Genomic DNA, 23,808 nt, shown 5'->3' with positions numbered 1-23,808 from the left:
GCCATCTTCGTCAGCAGTTTGCACAACAGCCAAGCCCACACTGCCACCTTTGTCAGCAGTATGCACGCAATATCAGTGACACAATATAAGCTAATCTAATGACTAGGGTGGGTTGCTGCTAATGCCTGTTGATCTTTGTCATCCTGCTTTACATTTTCGTTATTGATAGACTCAAATTCCAGAGCACCACTCAATAGCTGATCAAAATCCCAATCTCTATCGTTACTACTGGCAGTAGCTGATTTATAGGTAGTAAACGTATCATTCAATCCAAACAAGAAGGTTACTGCAAGTAACTTGTTTAACATCCATGGGTTGAAAGTGAGAGTCTCCTCTTTGGCCATTGTTTCAAAAACTTTAGTTAAGTCACTAACTATAGACTTCAAGCTAGCAGCAAACTGACTAACATTGGATTCTCCCTGTTTACTATTGGCTAGCTTTGACCAAAGACTATAAAATCTACCTTTGTTCTGCACAATGTATTGTGTCTCGAGTGCAATCCACACATCATGTGGATCATCGTAATGTCTAACATTGGTAAATACCTGCGATTGCTGATTGATTCTTTCAAATATCAACAATAAAGCTTTGACTTTCTTAGCTTCATATTCAACTAGTAATTCATCGAACTCTCCTTGAGTTTGAGATGCTGGCAATCGCACTGGCAGAATTTCTTCACCAGTGACAACCTTCCATACTTTTTCAAGTCGAAGCTTCAAACTTGTAGTAATAGCCCAATTACGGTATCTATCTACATCTATATCACCATCTCCAAGTCGTTGATGCTTCCCACCACTCTCTGACATGATGGATGGATAGGATTCCTTTCACAATTTATTTGTTAACTGAAGCCTTTCCCTGTCACCCTTGTCGACTAGATTAGATTGATTGTGGGCTCATAACCTGTTAATCTATCGACCAAGTGGTGTCAACCAGTAGTATTTAGTATAAAGTAGCTCACTTACCTATCGACCAATTTTTGTGAACAGATGGTCGAATAGGTTTGGGTGTCACCGTTACATAAGCGATATACACGTTACAACATATATCCGAGACTAATTCACACACATTAAGAGTGTGACTAAGTCAAACACACCTAAGCTACTGACTTGACCGCTCTACGGGTTATTCCCGCCATGTAATCACCAATCAATTACTGATATAGATGCATAGTTGAATTGTTTTGCAAAAACATAGGGGGATTATAGCGATTCCAGGAACTTCATGGCAACTCAGCATCGTCATCATCATCAGCGAAGTCTCCGTTAGGAAACCATAGTAGATAAATAGCCAGAAGTACTTGTCTGCGAGAGAAACCTGCATTCTTAAAAATTTTCATACTCTTATTCATATGGGAGAGAAGATGAGCTGTTTGACACACGACCTCGAATGTATGGGAGTCAGCGTCTTCCAATTCATCGGAGACGTTACGAGGCCGGTAGACAGGACCTGCGCCGTAGACGTGGTGATAGACTGTCCAACTGTTGATTTTGGCCAAATTCGTAACATGCACATGACACACACTAAAGATAAATAAGAGAAATTACCTCATGCATTACAAATGAACCGACTAGGAAACCACTTACTCGACGTCTGCCCAGAAACGACGTCGAGCTACATGTTCATCTTCATTTGCTTGCATTCTCATAGCCGTAAACAACACCTAAGAAACCGCCTCACGGCCAGTGTCCGGTATGGCCAAGGCATCTCTTTTGGGCGGGTCAGTCCCAGCCCCTTTTTAGTAAAGTGACGCTAAGTGAAACACGCAGTTGACGTGAATGAGGAGACACTAGACAAACCTGTGGGAAAGAGAGTTGCAGTTGCTCAAAATCTCATTCTAGTTGTCAGAAAAAAGTCAGGCAGGTGCTCAGCGTAGTTTCGGACCACTAATCACGCGATAAGGCAATTAAAACCCAAAAAGTTGGCTGGACGACGTAATGAATAGCGAGCAACGAGAACATGTAGATCAAAGATAAAATATACTTTTCTTTTTCTTCCTTTTCCCTTTTTTCTTTGTCTTTAATTCTCTTAAATTTTTCGAATATATTTCTTTTTTACTGGGGGGCACATTTGGGACATAGAGACACGAAGCCGTAATTGTCTGGGCACCAAGAAAACAATCGCCATACAAGAATAAAATTGACTGGTCTCAAAAGTTTCGATTTGGTCGACATTAGGTCGTCGTGTTTCTCGAGCTTTTCCTTACATTGTCACGATCAGCGAGTAAGTTCAAAATTTGGGTTTTAAGCAACCAGGAGCAACCACGCAGTCCCGGCTGTAAAGAGCCACAAGTACGATGGATTGCATGCTTCGTCCGTCACCTCTCCTTCTCTTGAAACATGTTTTTTACCTACTCAACACAACCACAAACTTGCAACTGACAAACTCGTTGAAACCATATATAGCTTATAGTATCAAAGGAGACACTCTTGTCAATAGATTACAAAGATGTCATACACTCGAGTCTACTTTGGTCGAATTCCTCGTGATACTGAAGTCCGAGACTTGGAAGGACTCTGTGGAAAATATGGCCGAGTTCGAGATTGCAAAGTATTGAACGGATTTGGATTTGTCGAATTCGATGATCCTCGTGATGCCGCTGATGCTGTACGAGGCTTGGACAGGACTCGCTTCTTGGGTGAAAGGTATGCACAGTGATCAATGCTTGTTCAAAATTGCTTTTAGTTTTTGGGAAAAGTTGAACGGTTTCTTGTGTCTATAACAAGCGGGAGGAAGTATAATTTCTGTTACGGTGGCCGAACTCACACGAGTGCTAGATGGATGGGTGCTATTGATGCTGTCAGCCATGGATTTTCAGCATCAGTAGCACCCAAGTGAAAATAGTTAAATACACATCTCTAACCTAAGTCCCTCTTGTTTTAGCATTCAAGTCGAGCCAGCTCGTGGTGGACGTCGTGACCGAGACGATCGTGGACCACCACGTGATCGTCCTCGTGGGAACGGACCGCGTGGCACTGGCGAATTCAGGTATGTCAATCTTGTCTTCGGTCGAATGTGTCCCAATCAATCAAGACAACCTCCCTCACTTGCCTTTTTCTTTGAATAGATTGAAAATCGGTGGCCTTCCTCGTGGAACAAGCTGGCAGGTTAGTTCTCGGTCTTGAGAGGCGAATGTTTTCTATTATGCTACCCCCTTTGCGAAATTTGTTGCTTTCTTTGTGGAACGACTCCGCCTCGCCACGTTTTGAAATGGAGGACCGAGACTTCTGTTTGCTGGAAGGACTCTTGTTTTGGTGTGGTTCTCCCTCTCTCGCTCTTGTCTTTTCGGGGTGGTGGTTTCTCGCAACGTGTTTCGGATTGTTGCGTACTGTTTATTTGATGGCTCTGTCTCCATACACACGGACTGGGATGGGTCTTCTCTCTCTCTGCTCTCTGACTGCTCCAAGATGATCTTCTAACTTTGCAATGCTGCTTCTTGCGCTTTCTCTCTCCTGCTCAGGATCTCAAAGACTTGTTTCGTCGTGCTGGAGAAGTCCGTTTCGGTAAGCATCCTTTTGAAACCTGTTACAATCAGTTGAATCATCGCTAACACTTTTCTTTCAAAAGCGTAAGGCCGGATTTCTTTGTTCATATTTGTTCATTCACGAACTAATAGTCAAAACTTAGTGATGTTGACAGGGATGGAGAGGGGTATGATAAATGGAGTCGAGCTTTGGGGTTCTGGCCTTTGGATTGGTACTGAAACTTCGGTCTGCTCTAATTAGTTTCGTCGAAATGTCCAATCAGCAGGACATGGAGAAAGCCATCCGCGAGTTGGATGATTACGAATTCCGTGAAGTTCGTATCTTTGTTAAGGAGGTATGTTTTGAATATCTGCTTTGATAGTTTCATCGTGGAACAGAAGTTGACCGATATGATCCCTTTCTCAAGGATGCATCCGCCGGCCGAAATGGAGGAGGAAGCGCTGCTGGAGGAGGACACCGAGACCGCTCTCGTTCGCCACGAGGTGGTCGAGACCGTTCACGATCTCCTCGTCGCCGCTCACCGTCTCCCCGACGATCACGAAGCCCTCCTCGTCGAGACCGTAGCCCTCACGATTAAAGAAGGAAACCAGAATAGCTTCCACTGCTACCTACTCCACAAAAAACAAAAACAGAAAAGAATGCGTTGGAACTTTTGTATCAGTAGTTGAAAAGTAGCAAAAAAAATTTTATTTTTTCAAAAATTCGTTTTCAAAGTCTACTTCTCCTTTCCGTGTACTGCGTGTGCGCCACAGAAAACAAATCCAAAAAGGACGAACCTCCCTCACAATCACATTCGCGGGTAGAAGGAGATCTACGATACTTGAATCGACAGATCTATTGAAAAGCAGCATCCTGTCACCTTTAAATCAGTGATCGATAAGACAAACCTTGATTGGTTTCTCACTTAAGCGCCAGAAACGCCTTTTCGTTTCCCGATCAGAACGAGATCTATACTCGAGACACGAGATTTTCCGTTTTAATATTTCATCCTATAACAAGATCCAACCACCAACCATAATGACGCCGGTACAGCTCTTTCTGTCGTTTCTTGGATTTATTCTTTCTGCATTGGTCTTTGTGGTGCATTATCCTACCAAGAACTATGCACTTTTGCTTTTGGCATGTGTGTCTGGAGGTACGGCAATTCGAAATAAGAAAGCAAAGGCTGTCCTTTCATATCGTTTTTCATCAGGCACAGATCTGGTGCTAGCTCTTGGCGGTCTCGTTTTGCCATATGTGCCAAACATTCGAGCATCGATTCCTGGAGTTGCTTTTTGTGAGACGCAAGTAAGTCGAAGAAGTCGCATGGCCTGAAGCAGTGATAATTTTTGTCGGCTCGCAAGCATTACATGTTGCGTTGAAGGGTTACAAACGAACAACATCCAACTCAAACTTCGAATCATTTATATAGGCTTTCTTGTTAAACGTTCTTGGAATCTCACTGTATGGAGCATGTCTTTGTCTCGCCATCGAACTCAAAGTCAGGACTTCAGCGCAAACAGTGTTGAGATCTGAAAAGGATTCTGATGCTCAAAGACGGAGAAATGGATTGTATCTTGTCTTGGCATTGGGTATTCCTATTGTCTTGATATGTATTGTGTTGGGCTTACGAATGGCCCCGTAAGTAATTTTGTTGTGGATAAAAGCACGATGTCTCTCACATAAACACATCGTTTCATGTAGTGCAAGTTATATGCCTGATTCATTCTGTGATAATGGGACCAGTCGAGCTGTATTTCTGGCCATCTTTAGTATCTGTCTCATCATATATACCTTCTTTGGATCTGTTTTTACTGGTAAGTGGTAATCTTCTATCTACCAAACCCAGCCAAAAGATGGACAATCAAACTTTTCAATGCATCGCTAGTGATTGCCGTGGTCAAATACCGCCAACGCCAATCCCAAATCCTGCGCTCTTTACAGCCAACATCAAGCAAGACACCCACTACACCAACAAGTGGTACCGCTTCATGGACTCCCCACTCAACTACCGAAAGCGCCAATCATTCAGCAGCATTACAATCACGAGCCAATTTACTGCAGATTCTGATTCGAATGATGATTTGGTGTGTTGGGTACCATCTGTTGGCTACTGCATACTTGATTCAGGTGAGAACATCATTGTCATCCCGAAAGAAAAAGGATACTAGACTTGTCTTATAATTCGATACTTATGATAGGCAACATACTCTGCCGTCAAAGATATCAACATTGTCTGGAGTGACGAGTACACTGATTCTGCCTCCACTTCTCGGTCCATGACCGTCATTTACGTCACAGCCTTGCTGTCCATTCTCCTCTTTGTGTGTTTCGGAACGGGAAAATCGGCTGTTGATTTCTATAAAAAGACGTTTATTCCTTGTCTGAGTGGTCGCAAAGAACAGCACGTCAAGAAGCAGCAAGAACAAAAGTTGCAGGTGCAGAAGGTTGTGCCTGTTGTAAAGGTAAGATAAGATATTCGAGCGGAAGGACCAGAGAGTTTATTGAATTATTTCGTCGACTAGGGAGCACCACCCATTCCAACTGCACCAATGGCTCGCGTAATCCGATTAGAGCCATTAGCTGCAAAGAAGGCTGCCGAAGCTGCAGATCAAGAGCGTATGAAGGCTTCTGAGGCTACTCTTCATGTAAAGTTCTAAGCGAGCGCACAAAACCGTACTGAACTCAATGAATTGTTTGTACTAGATCAACACCTCAGACCTCACTCCACCCACTTCAAGAGCAAGATTCGTGGCTTTGGAGAGCATTACTGCTAGATTGGAATCTGAAGAACGTGCTCGCCTTGCAGCAGCTGCTGCTTTGCAGGGAGATCGTGAGAGTGGTGACCTTGGGAATGCTGCGTTCCATGTCTTAGACCTCGTAAGTTGATCTACATGTCATTGTAGCATTGAACTGGGGCTAACATCAGGGCCTAGTCTGCTTCCTGTAGTGACGAAGATACATGGCGTGAATCTGTCTAAGTTTGTTAGTCCTTTAGCTAGTCTTGTGCCTGTTTCGCCAGTTTTTATTTTTTTCAACCTCAGTTTAAGAATCAACTTCATTCGATATTTAAAGTGCCTGAATACACAAGGTTTACTCATAAGAAACACGAAGTGTTGGAAGCGTTGTCGCCAAGGAGTTTAAAAGAGTTGTTTGTAGCAGATCTGAAGCGGTTTTGAGACACTGTTTTCGTGATATCGAGTCCAAGTACGTGAAATCATTGCATTTATAGCCTTCTACCCCGCTGAAAGTGTCATAATTTTGAACTTTAAAACTCCAGAAGAAGTCTCGCCAAGTTTGATAGAGTATGCCGTCACCTAGCTTGAACTCTCGTCGTGGTAGTCCGCCACGGCAAATGCCCAGAAGAGACTCTACTCCTCCTCCAGCGCCGTCATTGTCGAGGAACTCCCGTCTGAACGATAATGTCTGGAAGAGTGATTCGTATGAAGGCCGTGACCAATACAGTCGAGGTTACGAGTAAGTTAAATTATAATTTGAGTTCAATTATCCCACAATATCAACCATCCCTGCTTTTCTATTTGCAAAGACGTGACAATCGCAATATTGCTCAAACCGGTATTTACATTCCCTCTTATTCACGTGATGATACACCATACGAGGCGCCTCCTCCACGACGTGAACCGTATCGTGATGTAGAAGCTGTATATAGTTCGAGGTATCGACCTGTTGATGTCAGTGATGTCAGTCCACCACGTCGATTACCATCCCCAACTCCACTTGGTCGACAACAACGAGCTTCACCGAAGATAGATGCATTCCCGCAACCGATACGTAGACAACGAAACAAAACTACCCCAATTGATTTACCAAGTCCACGTGCTGATCGAGAGAGATCAAAAACAACTCAAAATGACAACCCAATGCCTCCTCCCATCACACTGACTTCTAGTCGTCGGGATCGAACGACGTCGATAGCCCAAGTACGTGGTGATCTATTTGACGATGAAGAAGAAGCTCGTAAACGAGAAGAACGAAAGAAGCGATTTGAATCACAGGCAGAAAAGACATCGCCTGCTTCCAATAAGGAGGGTGATGCTATATCGGCAACACATACGCCACAACGAGCAAGTTGTATTGGTTCTACAGATCGCGATGTGAGTATGAATGAACGTACAGATGTGATTATGAGAGATGTCAATCAAGCTGAATCTTCAGACTGGGGAGATCCATCGTATAGTAATAATTCATTCAATTTGGAACGATGGAGAACGTCTTTCCCACACCAGCAACAACAAGTGCTTCCACATATGCCAGTATCTGTAAAACTACCTCCACGATCAACCCAAACTATAAAGCACGAAATCATGGATGATTCTATTCGTGTCGAATCACATCATCTGAGTAGTCATGACTCTATAATGCACGATATAAGTGATTTGGAATCTGGTAGTGGAACTGGGACGGGGACGAAGAGGAAGAGAGATGTAGGACAAGATGGTAGCCAGAGAGGAAGCGCTGATAGAAACGTGACTTTCCGAGATAGGGTACGCATATGTTTCTCTGTGCATTATTTGCCACTTGCATCAATCTCGCATCACTGAAAGCTCATTGCAACAATCTCGACTTAAGATCCAAAATCAAGTCCATGCATCCCAAACACCAATTATCAACCAAGACGAAGCCATAACATTACAACCACTCGCTCCAACGACAACCGAAAAGTATAAAAGCGAAGTCAAACCTCGCGATCCAGACGTCGCTCTATACGATAGCCTGAAAGATATCCTCCCATACTTGAAACAACATATAGTCGGTACTGACAATTATACCCGTATCATGCAGCTGGTTGATAATTGTGGGCAGCCTGGTGATTTGGAGTTGAAGAAGATGGTGTTGCCGGCGTCTGCGACGACAACTAGGCCTGATATGACACCTGTTGAACATACAGAGGAGCAGGCAAAGATGGTTGAGAATGTGAGACAGGCTTATAAGAAGATGGTTGATAAGGATAGGCGTAATATGCCTTGGTTGGAGGAGAGGAGTGAAGCTTTTACGGATGAAAGTGAGGCTTGAAGTTGCTTCGAGAGGAATCGAGAGTATGAGTGCATTGTAAGTGTATAGGTTGTATATTCTGTTTAGCTGCAACATGAATGGAGTTAAGATGCTGGATTCGACGTGGTTGATGTGTTGTGTGTCTGGTGTGGGCCACAGGCAAGTTCTTGCTCAGGTTGAAAAGAACAAACGACACGCAGTTGAGGATTACTACATGATGGTTTGTAGAGACTACGAGGTCGGTACTTACAGCTTGGAAGAAGCTTAAGCTCACGTAAGATCAGCTACTTCGATGCTTGGAAAGTTCCTGGAACTGTGGTTGTTTTTGGAAGATAGATTTAACAAACAATAACCTCTCAAAGACGCGTTAGACTAGGTATTGCGAGGTTTGAAGAATCTATCCGGCACATCGTGACGTGGCTAGCCTAACACGGTACGTTGCACGCGATGCAATGGTTTAATGTTGTTTGAAAGCAAAACGTGATAAAGACCTTGTGCCATGTCTTTCGAGACTGTCGTCGAACGCAGAAACATTTTTTAGATTCAATTGTTGTCGAGGAATGAATGGAAGCCTTGCTCGTGTTGCTCGCTAAAATTAACTTTGGCTGGCTTCGCCCGAATCCGACCAAAGCAAATCTCCACTTGCGCTTTAACTTTTTTATCTCGTAAATCGACAGCTTCGATAGAGCATCAGGGAAAGGGTAACGTCAAAGATTTTTTAATCGTTTAAAGCAGCTCCTTAAAGGTAGGCAGCTTCTACAACTTGTTCTTCTTTTGGTTTTTTGGTGTGCAAATGTTTCGCCCACCCACACGCTGACTTTTGGGCTTGTAAACAAACAGGTAGTCCGCATCGGACATGGCATCAGTGCTATTCGCTCCGGGATCATGGCCACGCTATGTACTCAGCGCCATCTTCTTTGTAATAACTTGCATGGGGATGGGGATTGCTGCTTTACTTATATTGGTGCCAAGTACGATCCTCTACGTGTTCTCAAAAAGGGCATATCGCGAGATTTTACGATGGGCTATGCATTTGTTGGCCTCTTGGATGGTATTGATTACGTGGGCGCTGGCTGGGCCAGTAGAATTTGTTGTCAGTGGAGATTGGGATAAGCTCTCAAAGGAAGATCAGGTCGTGATGATGTCCAATCATCAAACTTATACCGATTGGTTAGTGCTGGCAGTTGTGCTCTTCGATCGACAGTGGCAGTGCTCATTGATGTTAACCAAATATCTGTTCGTTTTAGGTGGTGGATTGGTTTACTTGCTCACATGTATTGTGCACAAGGCACCCTTTATATCATACTGATGAACTTCATGATTTTTATACCCATCATTGGTCAAATCATGTATCTGTCTGGCTTTATCTTTTTAAAGCAGAGCTGGAAAAAGGACAAGAAACTGGTACAGAAGAGACTACAGGGGATGAAGGCTGTTGGATTACCATACTGGTTGCTAATCTTCCCAGGTTAGTTTTGTACATCCCGTACACGGACGAAAGTTTCTAATACCTACTTGTTTCCCACGCTCAGAAGGAACTCTCAATACACCACCAGGCAAAAAGATGTCTCATGAATTTGCTGTAAAGACAGGAATATCACCTGAACCAGTCCATGTATTACTGCCACGATCAACAGGGTTGCAATTCTGTTGCAATAAATTGAGACCTGAGCTCTCGGCGCTGTATGATATTACTATAGGATACTCAGGAATAGCAGCTGATGAAGTGCCATACTATAAACACTTGCCTACTACTGTATTTTTCAGTGGAACAGGACCCAGACGTGTCCACTTCCATATCAAACGCTTGGACTTGGACCGTATACCAGGAATCAGTTTTGGTGAATCACGTACAAGTAATACTAGCAGCAGTAATGAAGATGCATTAAAGAGAGGAAACTCTGAATCTACATTGAATGAAAACCACCAGGAATCATTCAATACATGGCTACGAGAACGCTTCTATGTGAAGGATAAACAAATGGTCACGTTTTTTGACTATGGAGAATTCATGGATGATACCGACTCAGGTTTCAGAAAAGAAAACAGTGTGAGCATCAAAATAAAACCAACAGTCTGGGAATGGTTGTCGGTCATCACTGCAATCTTGCTGGTGTGGTTCATTGCAGGGGCTATATTTTACGCTATTGCTGCTCTTATTATGTACCTCGTGTAGATATTGTTTATAAATGCCACTTAAGGTAGTTTGACTCTTTATATTTTTCGGTTGTATTAGCATGTTATGCCATTGAAGTCCTTCGTGTATGTTTTTTAGGTATGACGTGCTGAAATCCTACAGAAACGTTTCTACTGCCTCCCTTTCCAGTTAGCAGAGCTTCATTACTTGGCAGCAGTCTCAAATTCTCTGGTAGACGAACATGTCTCGATACGAAGGCCAGTATACAATCCGTCTGCGTCCGCAACACATCTCTTGGATCTGCAGCACCACCAAGCCCTATCAGCCATAGCGTCAAAGGTGCTATACACAAGAAATCAGAAGCATTGTGATGTCGTGATCCCAGTATCAGACTATGTATCGAATCCTCCTTTCTTGTTGGGTTGTTGAAGAGCTTTTGCACTGCAGCCAAGTTCTCTGCTTCGTGGAAATTCTCAGAGGATATGAAAAGAAATGGGATTGTCACGTCATTGTTGTATGTTGGGTGGTCTTTGAGGAGGTGGTCTATGCCGTGTAGTGCTGCGTACCAAAACCAGGTGTCAATGAAGACGGCACATTTGAATGGATTTGTTGTTTGAGTTACAGAGAGTGCCGTGAATCCCTTTTAAGAAACGAGTATTAGAAGGGTGTGAAGGAATTTGTCATTTGGATGTAGGCTTGCGGGTTTTCTTACTCCAAAGCTGTGGCCCATCATGACCATGTTGTTGAAGTCTAACCGTGATTCAAACCATGTAGGTGTATCCCCAAGGTAGTTGAATATTGTTCGTCCAGTATCCATGTTTCTCAAAGCTTCAATGGCAGCTGCCACTTCCTGAAAATATGAATTGGTTAGTCCAGGAACACAACCCTGCTGAATAGTATAACCTGCTGAATAGTGTAATACATACCTGAGCTCTCAAATTCTGCTGCTCTACCCTCCACTTCCACAGGGCTTCGGGCGTAGACCCTCTTCGTCTTATATATTTCAGATGTGTGCCAGCATCTCCTCCAATCTGAGACAGAATAGCTGAATGGTCACGATGTTCTAATGCAATAACTACAAATCCATGTGATGCGATCTCGCCACAGAGCGTGCTGTATGATGACCGGTTGCCGACCAATCCATGTGAGAATATGACGATAGGGAGTCGTTCATCACCTGATAGGAGCGGTGCTTTGAAGAACGCTGCTGAGCGTGGCGAGAAGAGTATTGGAAGCACGATTGATGAAACAGACCCGGAAAGGCCCCATCCTTCTCCATACGCTGTATGTGTAATCACTTGTGAGATTTGTGTCCTTTGAAATAAAAACGATGAGAATGCACCTGCAACGTGATTTATACTAGGACTCCATTGTGCCTTCCTGAATTTTCGTATACATGATGGGTCAGCGGGATAGAATGCCCTATTATGTAAACATCAAATCGATGAGTTATTTGATTTTGCGGCAATTTCGCAAGCACAATTTTCTTGCGTCATAATAACAACCTGAATAATACGCCTGGCAGACCAGTCTCAGTCTTTGGACTTTCAACATCAAATGTGCCAACGGCAAAACGTCCGGAATAAGATGGGAGTCCGCGTTTATGTGGTTTCAACCACTTGAGTGAAAACTTGGATGAGGACGACGGAACTTGTGGCAGCTCCATCAGGCACTTTTGCAGAATCTCGCAGAGACTCGATTCTCAAACAAGCTTTCAAGCGAGACTCGAATCTTTGAGATTGGTCACTGGTCCCAAAAACAAACAATCCTATGATTCGTTGAACACTTCTTGGTTGCGGGTTATTTTTATCGGTCATTTCCGCACCGGCGGTATTGTGATTCGACTAGTAGCGCAAAATACAGTTTAAGCTATTCAAGATCGAACGTCTTCACGCGTTTTTGGACCTGATTGGTTGTCGAAACGGGAAACGGGCAAAATCCCACTCCAACGATTGTTTGCTCATCGCGATCTTCGTCGGTGGAAGCCGGCCAGCCGTCGATGCTTCGCAAAGAATCTCCACTATTGTGTGAGCCCGAGATCTCCAGAGTCACGTTTCTTGGCAATCAAATCTACCAAATTTGCTTGGTATTTAGTATATAGCCTTTTGTTCGAGTATGCTCTATCGACATGACAAATTGTTGCGTATAAGATAAAATGATTTCAACGAAGCACGCACTAATATAAAGCCCAGAACTACTTAGGAAAAACCAGCATCGTCACGTTCTTGAATGCTTATTTGGTAAGCTGCGCAGTTTCCTTTCAATTTTTCAACAAAGTCAAACAGATAGATAGCCAACAGACAACAACCCAAGAAGTGAGATTGTTCATTTCCATTGTCATTTCGAAACTTTTGAGCTAACTCGCATGCATATGTTAGAGACCGACTGGTTTCGAAATTTGGTTTTTTTACGGATCATCGAGAGTTTAGGAATTTGCTTCTTACGCATTCAAAAGCTACATCGCTGGATTCCAATATTTGATGTAGCTTGTAATACTTACGCAAGTTATCTGATTAGCAGGGTAGTCCAACGGCATGACACCAACCAACATTGCCAAACAACAGACTTGAACCAGTCTAGATATGAGCTCAACTGTTACCGATGCAGCAACCAAGCAAAACAATCCTTATCAAAATTTGCATCCGAATAGCACTACATTGTCATTGCCAATGCAGGGCATGGTGCGATATCCGCTAGGACTCCCGGACGAACTGATCCTGATTATCGTGTCTATGGCAGACATCAAATCGCTATACAATGTGAGTCTCTTATGCAAAGGGATGAATGAATTTGTGTGTATAAAGCTATGTGAAAAGTTTCTGGCCCAGGAACTACATCTACTCTCTGAAGCGTACGTGAATTGGTTGCCCAACAGTGTTGAGAGTATTCTAGAAACTGCTCCAACCGACTGTTAACACTTGGCCATCGATCTTCCCCACGTCTGACACCTGTCGTTATTAACTAAACCAAACTGAAAATTGCATGGTTTGACTCACTGGCTTCCAAAAGTTGACAGTCAGCTTGAATCATTGTCGCTCGTTATTTTGAGACCTCAAGATGCCGACTTTGAATATGACGAACTGCCTTAACGAACTGCCTCATCCCACCATGTATACAGCCAATTGTCATAACCTCACTGAGTTGAGGTTGGCCTTTTATCGAATATTAGATAACCAGTCCATATATGACCTATTGACCGGTCTAGTAAAGCTAGAGTATTTAGGATTCAGTACTCCGAATACGCTCTCGGCTGACTTTCTATTGGACGCAGTTGCAGTCATGGCTCGTAATAAAAGAAATCGTTGTACGCTGGATATTGGATGTCGTGCTGACGAAGACAATAGAGCCAAAGTAGAGTTTGTTGTGGGTGGTGCCTTAGTGGTAGACGTACCTGTAGGTAGTTTGACTGAGGGTGACGTATCTATTACGCTTTTGGGTCGTTTTAAGAGGCTGGTCAAGGAATCTATGTCAAACACGATTGGGCTGCAAAAGTAGTGAATGGATTAGAGTTCGCGTGGCCTGTATATCAGGGCGCACTCCCAATGACACCTCAACGAAAGGAATTTTGTCCGTGTAGTACTTTTGACGACGTATTATGGAGAGGAGAAGTGTTGCGTAAATTGAACTTTGTTAGAACGAACAGTATTTGCTCGGGACTTGAAGTCATGTTGCGAGTTTAAGTTCTCCGACTCGTATGGAAGCGACGCATGGAGACTATCGAAGGGCGAGTATTGATACTCAAATGTGATAAGGAACGTATGGAGCTTGCTATGAGCGATGAGAATGACTCTCCATAGCCTTTGTACACTGGACCACTTCCAGCATCTATGCTTTAAATCACGCAAGATCATAAACTAATAGTCAATCACGTATAGCGTCAGCTTAAATTTATGTTTGTATCTATATCATTATTTCTTTGCTTCTTGTAGGAAAACGTAAAGCCCTTTAAGGAAATCCGAAGCACAAGAAATAAGTAATGAAGCTCTGCTAGAGAATCAAGTCTCATATATTCGAAAGTTATAATTGCTGCGCCCCAGTGTTGCTACGGCCAAGTTTTTTGCGCCCCAGCAGAAAAATCTCCTAAAATTCATCACCGAACGATTTTGGACTTGCTGGGCCAAACGAGACCAAACTGCGTCGCCTATGTGTTTTCTATTGTAGCCAAAGTGATAAGATTAAAGTGACTGCAGTCGATCTCTCATATTCTTCATCGGAAAAGGTGAGTTTGCGTATTTCATTCATAGCAGAATCGCTGCATTCAGATGAATCCACTAAGAGACTACCACGACGACATCTCATAGATCTTGATTGATAGACCATTACTATTGTTTGCTTGTCTAGACGTTTACTCAGGACAATCGGACTATGATGCAAAACATTGGCGGCAGAGAGTCTGACGTGAGTTTTTGGTGAAGAAATCGGCAATATTTTAAATGGGTGCGCTCATCAGTCGTATGTCAATTTTTGTAGTATCAAACAGGCTCACCAACGGTGGCTGTCTATGCAACAGCACCACTCCACCATCAACATTTGCAACATGGCAAATTCTTTGATCGAAACGGTGGAGTCCCGATTCATCACCACCACCACCATCACCATATCGCACATTGGGCTTATGGGCTGCCTCCACCAGGCGAATACTATACTCAAGCACCACAACAAGTCATTGACGAAGCCACTGTTTTGCAAACTGGAGAACAAGTTTTGAATCCTAGTGTATGGGGAACCACTAGCAGTACCATGCTGGATAACAAGCGAGGAGATCATAATATGGTGTCTTCATCATCTTGTTCGTCATCGTCCACAATGTCTGAACAACGGGATGACGATGGCAGGATGCATAACAATGATGGTCTAGCACCGCCATCTTTAAGCAAAAATCAATCTAGACGAGTTTCATCAACTTCTGCGCGCGGGCCGAGACCTGCACAAATCGTTACTACATCCGATGAGGCTGCTGCTGTTCTGACGCTCCTATCTATGCCACGATCAGGACATCCTACTGCGTCAGCATCATCCGCAGAGGGTCATCTGTACGCTTCCTCGTCATCCGATAACACACCCTCAACCGCCGTGACATACACAAACAGCAATGGCAGCATGCCAACACCACCAATTAATTCTGCCTTCCAACTATTGGGTGTTTCTGAACATGATCTTGGACAATCGGACGATAATGATGATACCAACGGTCCAAGATCAGCACCTATAATATACCGTCAATGGCAACCGGAATCTCATCAGTATGATGCATCACAATACGGGTCTGGGGAAGATCATATTTCGCCATCATCAGCTTCGCCGTCAACGTCAAAATCAAGTGCGAATAAGGGACTGATAGCTACAATGCACATGGACAATGGTACGAAACTGTTTCGATGTGGATATCCATCTTGTGGAGCTACATTCACGAGGAAATGGAATCTAGTCTGTCACCAAGGAACACATAACCCAACTAGAACTCCTACGCATAAATGTCAAGCTTGCTTGAAAATGTTTTATCACAAAAAAGGTAACAAAATGATGCTGAGCGAGAAAATAGATCGCTGTTACTCGCAATGCTTTTGTGATAAACATTAAAGTCTTATCCACTTTCGTCCTACAGATCTCACACGACACGTAAAATCTCAGCACTGGCAAGGCTCCTCATCAGATCAATTAGCTCCAGCAACCAAATCAAGTAGGAAAGCCTCACAAGACACTGCCATAACCATTCGATGTTCACGATGTGGATCACTATTCGACCAACAAAATGCACTCAAGAGACATATGAAGGCCTGTAATAACAACAACTCCATGCAGCTGCAACAACAGCAAATTGGACTACCGCTTCACCGTCAAGTACAACCACGAGGGTTGGTGCTAACAAGTCCAGCTGAAATGATGGCTTTATTAGTTGATTCGTCACATGTTAATGGATTTCCTATGGGATATCAAGTGTATCAAGTTGCTCCTCATCCAGGAAAGCCTCATCCAGAAGACCAGATTCCGTCACCTCTATAGTAAACTGTGTGTTCTGTGTGTTTGGATGCAAATAGTAATAATAACCAGATCTCTGCAATATGAAATATCAATGTTTCAGGTTTTACTGGGCTTCTACATCGAGATCGAAGCCCAGGAGGCTTGGAACGTCTCAAATGTGTCTCTCATCGTTTGTTCTCAAATGCTTGTATCCATTATTCTCCTTTAAAGCGATCAAAGGAGAAAAACCCCATATATGGTAGTCAGATATTGTAACTTCGAATGTTGAGAGCTGTATGAAAGTTTCATTTAGCTGCTGCATCGTTGGAACTAATTCACATCAAGAAGGAACTGGGTTAGTTTGAATCAAAAAATGGACGCATTTCTTTGAACCTCATCCACTCTTGGACGATTTGATTTTTATTAGAAGCAGATATCGTATGGAAGAGCACCTGAACCAATGGATTGATGGATTGGCGCATAGCCTCGCGCACAAGACGCTCAAGTCGTTTACTATAATATACGATGACGTCAATGGTGCGTGTCTTCCAGCCAGCATCCCGTATGCTCTGACTGAAGGGTCCGCAATCAGTTTGACGAAACTGGCTATAAGAGGATGTAATATGAGAAGTCAGTTTAATAAGCCAATTGGAAAACTTGACGGAACTCACGGAGCCACGCTGAACCCAATGCTACGCTTAAAACATAAATATATGTGTCAAAATGGCGTTCGCTTTTTCGAATTCATGTTTCCTGATTCCACTTGATTCCCCACAACGGGAGGATCGAAACTTCAGGAAACTGACTTGAAAATTGAATTGTTTATGAGCATAAATTCAGAATGACAAAAGCAGTTTTAAATGCACTTTTGCAGATTGAAGCCCGATAATGAGAACTTACATGGAACTGGGACGTCGCTCTTATTTACTTGCGCAATGAGTAGTGTGTCTTCTACTTCCTTGAATCACCACGAATACAAGATTACTGGTTCGTTGCAAGTTTGTCGATCGGTTGTAACTAGTGATCTCACTTCCATACTTCTATCCAATGAAATTTTGAACTTCACAGGTAGGCATAATTGCAGAGATTTATGTTTCCTGTTCCCAAACATAGTTTGGGTCCAAATCCTGCTGACGCAAAGATACCAACATACACACCTAAGGAGAACCTTTCACCTACTGTGTGAGATATTCTAATTTACATACAAGACGCTCCCTCTCAAGCCTTAGTTGAATACAAGTGTTTACACGTTCATGGAATTCCCTCACGTCCGTTCACCACCATAAATACTTACTCATATCTTGACAAAATCAACACGAGAACGATCTGCTACAAAATGCGGCGTCCACATGTCTTCTTGACCATCCGTCCTTGCACCATACTGCTCTCTCATCGCCCCAATATCAAGAGGCTGCACACACATCCTAACAAACGTACCACCACCACGGCCTTTAGCCAGGTGTGCTGGATTGATACATAGACATCCAGATACATTTTTGGCAAAGTGTTTTAATGCACTCGAGAATATTAATATATCGGGAGTAGCTTGCAAATCCAATGCTGCATAGCGACTCATATCCAGACATGCTTCATCTACGCTACCAGGGATTAAGGGATACATGTTTCGTTGCTCAAGCACGTGCTTACATAGTCGTCCAACACGGTCTGGTCGTCCACCAGGTGGCAAACGAGCAAACTCGTCGGCCGACAAGTGAGTCAAGACGTCCATGGTAGATATACCAACCACCACTTCGTTTATAGTCAATTGAACTGGGTTTGGTAGTAGTAATACGTCATCTGGTATACCTAATACACCTCGTCTACGGTTTGCTTCTTCGGGTCTCAATGCCGATGCGAGTGGTGGTTGGGGGAAGCAAATCCATCGAGATACAGCGTCACGTACAGATGGCACCATAACGATCTTTGTAGATGGTCGATTCGCGAGCATACGTTCCAGTCGTGCTGATATTTGTTGGGCGAATAATTCTTCCAGGGTAACGTCCAGTTCCTCACTTCGGATGATTGGATGATCGGCATCAATAAATGGACCTAATAATATAACTACATCTGGTGGATCTTTTTGGAAGTTGACTACCAGATCTTCGAGTGGTTCAAAAGATGTCGAGTCTTCTAATGTATACGGTCCTGAAGCTATAGCTATATTGATGGGTCGTAATTTATCACCATCGCCGGCGGGATAGAGCTCGAGCAACTGTGTAGCTGCCGTTTGAGCAAGCGGAAGTGGTGGCGGATGATGTATTTTCGTCACATTACATACTCGACCAGTTGGGTTGGATCCTTGCACTACTACAATCTGTCCCGGAAATAGAGCAAATCCAGATTCAGAGACACCACCTAAATCTAATTTGACTCGATCCCCACCACTACTTTCTCTTGATCCTTCTAGAACTACCATGCCTTCCATGAGACGTGCGGTACCATCTGAAGAATCAACGCATATACGACCACAAGTTATCACAGAGTCCTGACTTGGCTCACCAACAGGTGCAAAGTCATTTTCTTCTTCTTTTTTAGATTCAGGTTCTTCTATATTCATCTTGACAACAGGGCTGCCATTTGTGTTTGCAGTTTCCTTCGCAGCGGTATGTTCCAGCTGTACGACCTCTCTCATGATACGAGTGAGTTCTTCGATACGATTATCAAGAGCATCACCTTTATCAGCTAGCTTTTCATTCAAGTATCGATAACCTTCCGTTTGTTGACCTGGCACGATTGCTACCTCACACGATACAGGTTTGGTCTTGTCTCCTGGCACATATGGTACATTCTCTCCATACTTTTCTACAATGGCTCCTCGGTTATTACGATCTTTATACTTTTGAGCCAATGGAGATGGTGTAAATGAGGTTGGTGTATCGGTAGCTAGGTTTGATCGTTTACTTTGTTGGCCTGGAGTATTTGGGTATCCAGACGATGGTCGTTTACCAGCAGATGATATTGGTGGTGGCATTTCGAATGGATCGTAACCAGAATATGCATTATTGTTGGTGTTGCTTCGTGGGGTGACTTTGACAGTGCCTCGAACATTACCTCCACGTTTAGCCAATGGAGTACCTAATATTTGGCTGTCTATAAAGTCTTGTAGATTCTCTTTATTGAGCAGTGGAGCATCGGATGTGGTTCCCATTGGTCCTTTCTTGACAAAGACGGAAGATGCTGGGTCATTCACACCATAGTTTTGTTTGTATCTTGCGTCCTAAAAATGGAATGGTTCAGTTAATGATGATTCAGATGCAATATTGTAACATACCATGGCATATAAACACCATGCAACGACCATCACACGTGCTTACCTGTTCCTTTTGCAATGTCGAGCGCAGTTGATCGAAATGGGCATCGAGTGTGGGAACAGACAAGTCGACGCTGTGGTCATTGTTGCTGCTACTACTACGACTAGTAGGTTGACGACTTAGCGATATAGCATGGGACTCCCACTTTGATGCCAAATCCTCTGCTTTCGTCTTGAAAGTCGAGGCAAGAGACAGCAGTCGTTCCAAACTGCCTGGATGCCGTTCGAGCACCGGCCCAAACTCTCGTACCAGATCCTGCTTAGATGCCATATGCCTGTATGTATATCCTTAAGTAGGATTGTCTCTTGTCTCTTATGCTGAATGTTTGGCAGTGGTGTGTTTTTAGAGAGAACAAGCGATGGGCTAAAGAAACAGAAAGGACGTGTTTTACGCGTAAATAGTATATCGTCGCTACCAGTACTACTTGATCGGACTCTTTCCATGGAAAAAGACACGCTCCTCATAAAGCTTTCGTTACATTTATGTTGCTCATTTTGACAAAACAAATAGGTTCATCTTATAGACGCTATTAGTCGACCAGTAGCATGAGTGCAGACGCTCTGAGACGCTCATTACGTATAGCTACGCAGCAAGCTACTGAACGAGGGCTCCTCATATCAGCCAAGTGGCAAGTTGATCCAACATTTTTGTAAACATTTGAGCATTTAAGCAATTCGCATCTGACTCTGTTTCCTGTTCAACTAGGGCAGCTGAACAACTCTCCGGAATTACTGATGCATTGATAGATGCTCCTCTTCTGATAAACAATGCGCTGGATCCAGAATGGACATTGCAAGAACACGACCTATTCGTGTTGGCAAAGACGTGTTTTGCCATGCAAGAGTACGATCAAGCTGCCCATGTTTTGAGACATATTGAACATCCTGCCGGCGTGTTTCTCAAGCTGTATTGTCGATTCCTGGTGAGTTCTTTTCGGACTTGGATATTGTCTTGTTGGAAGGCATGGACTCTATGGAACAAAAAACAGCGGGAGCGTTCCAGGATGATTGCTGTGCATGCTGCCAACCCCTTTCTTCGTCGAAAGTATTCAACTACAAGGCAAACGTTGAACTCACTCCAACTCACGTTGTGGTCAGGGAGCCGAGAAGAGAACAAACGAGGAAATGCCGGATCCATTCTCGGAAAAGGATCGCAAGATAGCTCTTGCTTCGAATTCAGAGTTTCAAGCTATACAGCAAGAACTATACCAGCGGCACGACACATCTGGACTTGATGGTTATTTACTCCACCTGTATGTGATTTGTTGACTTCAGATGCTTGTTCTCCTTTCACTAATTCGAGCGAATAATTTTTCTAGCTACGGTATAATCCTAAGTCGACAAAAACAAGAATCACAAGCTCGTGATGTCTTGATTGAGTCTATTAAAAAGGCACCATTAAATTGGAGTGCCTGGTTGGAATTGAGTAGTTTTGTTAGCTCCAGATCTGATGTAAGATCATAATTTGTGCGGCGTCTCGTTTTGCACGTCGCCTCATTGGTCGGAGCATCATAACTCAATCTGGTCAAATTCTATTGTAGATGAAGGCTGTATTAGAACTACTGCCGAAATGTTGGGTGGCCAAATTCTTTGTAGTGCATCTAGCTGGCAGTCTGTCACTATCAGACGAAGCCATGCCTGAACTCTGTGATGAGCTAACGACCATGTTTCCAAACAGTAGTCATGTGTTGGGACTAAAAGCTTCGGCAGAGTTCCATATTGGAAGTATGTGGTTTCGAGCTATCAGTGAACAGCTTAGCCCTCCTTTTAGCACACTCAGGAACCTCACGAATTTCACCTTCACAGATTGGACAACCGCAGCAAAAACCTTTACAACCCTTCTTTCTAAAACCCCATACAGTCTAGACTTTATGGATACATACGCCAACTGTTTATGGATGCTAAAAGATGCTCCTCGGCTCTCAGCACTGGCACACATCGCCAGCAGAATCGACAAGTATTCAGACAAGACATCATGTGTCATCGCCAATTACTATTCCATGAGAGAGGAACATCAGAAAGCTGTACTGCATTTCCGAAGAGCTTTAAAACTCAATCCTGATAATGTGGATGTTTGGACCATGTTGGGGCATGAGCACCTGGAAGGGAAGAATGCTCATGCTGCTATTGAGGCTTTTCGGAGAGCTGCTGGTAGGTGTTTGGTAGAAGGTTTCAATGGAGACTAGTGATAGTGTGCTATCCAGATCCTACAGCTTGCGTTTTTTGCCTCCTATTAAAAATCTGAAACAGTGTTCGCAAATCTTTTAGATATGAATCCTCGAGACCATCGTGCATGGTTTGGTCTAGGAACAGCCTACGAACTCCTCAAGATATACGCATACGCCCGACATTACTATATGCGTGCTACTCACATCAGGTTATGTTGAAATTTATGGGGAGTCCATTGCATTCTTTTTTTTGGCTCACGATATACCCCATTATAGACCATCAGATGGTAGATTATGGAAGGCCCTCGGGGCCATATACGAACGACTACAAGATGACACCAATGCTATACAATGTTATCGACGTGCCGTTACAGGCTCTGAAGAAGACATTTTTGCATGGCATCATCTAGCTAGATTGCATTCTTCAAATGGGAACCCGGAGCTGGCTATCAAGTGTTTTCAGCTGGTTATTACTACTAGTACTTCTGATTTACAGGTGTGATAAGAAAGCTTGTTAACGTTTTGGTTGAAACGTGCACGGGAAAAAGGAGTCTCACCACTGTTCCATAGAGGTTTCAATCTTTACAAGAAGATGCTGCTATGCATGTAAGCACTTCTTTGTCCAAAATTATCTTGCATGGAATGGCTGGCTAACATTTCAAATCGTGTCGCAGTTAGCAAGACACTATCGAGACAATGCACAATACCCAACAGCTATAAAGGCCATAGCAGAAATAACGACAGATGAAGCTCGTGGCCTCATGAGAGAGATACGGCGGCTACAGGCTATGCAGTCGTAGTGAGTGTTAGGGTACCATTGAGTCAACCGACAAGTTTTGTTGCCGCTTGTGTTTTTCTGTTCTCTTTGTATAAATAATCTGTATACCTATAAATTACAAGTGCTGTAGAAACGGAACGAGTGGCCATAGGTTTAGGGATTGTACAAATGCACAAAAATCGACGTGTATTGAATCGAAAACGATCCCATGAAGTCATGAATCGTTGTTCCGTCTTTATGCCATCACTGCCAGCATGTCCAACACCTGCTGTTATGGCCGCTAGCCCTAAGATGAACAGTCCAATTCGATACATCAGAAACACACAGTCTGTGAACGTTGATGTCACATTCACGTTCAACGGATAGGAGCGTAATCCATTATGAGACGATCCGTTAAAACCCTCGCGGTTGACTTGCCAACATTTGAAACCATGAGGAACGAGATTCCACAAGGCACACAAAAATGCCAAGCTGGACAGAAGAAATGGCATGTGTTAAACCTGTTCATCCCACACTTGCAGTTGTCCTGTCGATGAAGGGAAACAATTTCAGCCCAACGAGAGTCTTGATAAACAGTTGCAGTTCATGATTATCATCTGGTAAAGTGGTGAGAAGGTTGAAGTAATAGTACCTTTTCATCATGAGACCGTGGTGTTTCAATCGTGCCTCAGATTCAGGAGCACATATCGCAATACGATGTCTCACCCTCGTATTATCTCTTCACGGTCTCCAGCTTATAGACGATGCGAGACGATGTCCGATAGGATCTGATGCACCACTACGTTTGAAGTCGATATTCACTGCGTGACAGGAATTCCCAAATGATTTTTCTCGTTGTGGTGAAGGCTATTGAGTGACGAGCATAAAATGTGAGAATGTTGATCTCATAGTTGTTGGATATTATCTCGTTTGTTTGGCGTGTTTACTGTCGGTCGGTAGAAGCGGCACCGTGATGCAGGGAAATACACTGCCATTAC

General features: G+C 43.5%; 4 protein-coding genes across 4 annotated transcripts; 2 read left to right on the top strand and 2 right to left on the bottom strand.

The window, feature by feature from the left end:
* Positions 1-2,448: 2,448 nt before the first annotated feature.
* SmJEL517_g05353 (uncharacterized protein) lies at positions 2,449-4,062 on the top strand (the record flags this gene model as incomplete). Its single annotated transcript, XM_031171279.1, has 7 exons — positions 2,449-2,645; positions 2,778-2,834; positions 2,884-2,988; positions 3,068-3,107; positions 3,617-3,651; positions 3,726-3,819; positions 3,892-4,062. The coding sequence occupies 7 exons, from the start codon at positions 2,449-2,451 to the stop codon at positions 4,060-4,062; spliced, it is 699 nt and encodes a 232-aa protein (XP_031022759.1).
* A 5,271-nt stretch (positions 4,063-9,333) lies between these two features.
* On the top strand, positions 9,334-10,653 carry SmJEL517_g05352 (uncharacterized protein; the record flags this gene model as incomplete). Its single annotated transcript, XM_031171278.1, has 3 exons — positions 9,334-9,647; positions 9,725-9,945; positions 10,010-10,653. The coding sequence occupies 3 exons, from the start codon at positions 9,334-9,336 to the stop codon at positions 10,651-10,653; spliced, it is 1,179 nt and encodes a 392-aa protein (XP_031022758.1).
* Positions 10,654-10,717: 64 nt separating this feature from the next.
* On the bottom strand, positions 10,718-12,280 carry SmJEL517_g05351 (1-alkyl-2-acetylglycerophosphocholine esterase; the record flags this gene model as incomplete). The annotated part of the gene is made up of 5 exons (XM_031171277.1): positions 10,718-11,254; positions 11,327-11,464; positions 11,541-11,896; positions 11,957-12,036; positions 12,120-12,280. 5 exons carry the CDS (start codon positions 12,278-12,280, stop codon positions 10,718-10,720), a joined length of 1,272 nt encoding a protein of 423 aa, XP_031022757.1.
* A 5,589-nt stretch (positions 12,281-17,869) lies between these two features.
* SmJEL517_g05350 (uncharacterized protein) lies at positions 17,870-20,156 on the bottom strand (the record flags this gene model as incomplete). The annotated part of the gene is made up of 2 exons (XM_031171276.1): positions 17,870-19,792; positions 19,890-20,156. 2 exons carry the CDS (start codon positions 20,154-20,156, stop codon positions 17,870-17,872), a joined length of 2,190 nt encoding a protein of 729 aa, XP_031022756.1.
* Between the last annotated feature and the right edge of the window lie 3,652 nt (positions 20,157-23,808).

Source organism: Synchytrium microbalum (assembly GCF_006535985.1).
Source record: "Synchytrium microbalum strain JEL517 chromosome Unknown SmJEL517_scf0047, whole genome shotgun sequence".
NCBI classification, from domain to species: Eukaryota; Fungi; Chytridiomycota; class Chytridiomycetes; order Synchytriales; family Synchytriaceae; genus Synchytrium; species Synchytrium microbalum.
The sequence above is the reverse complement of the archived record's forward strand: the minus strand, read 5'-3'. Positions and strand labels throughout refer to the sequence as shown.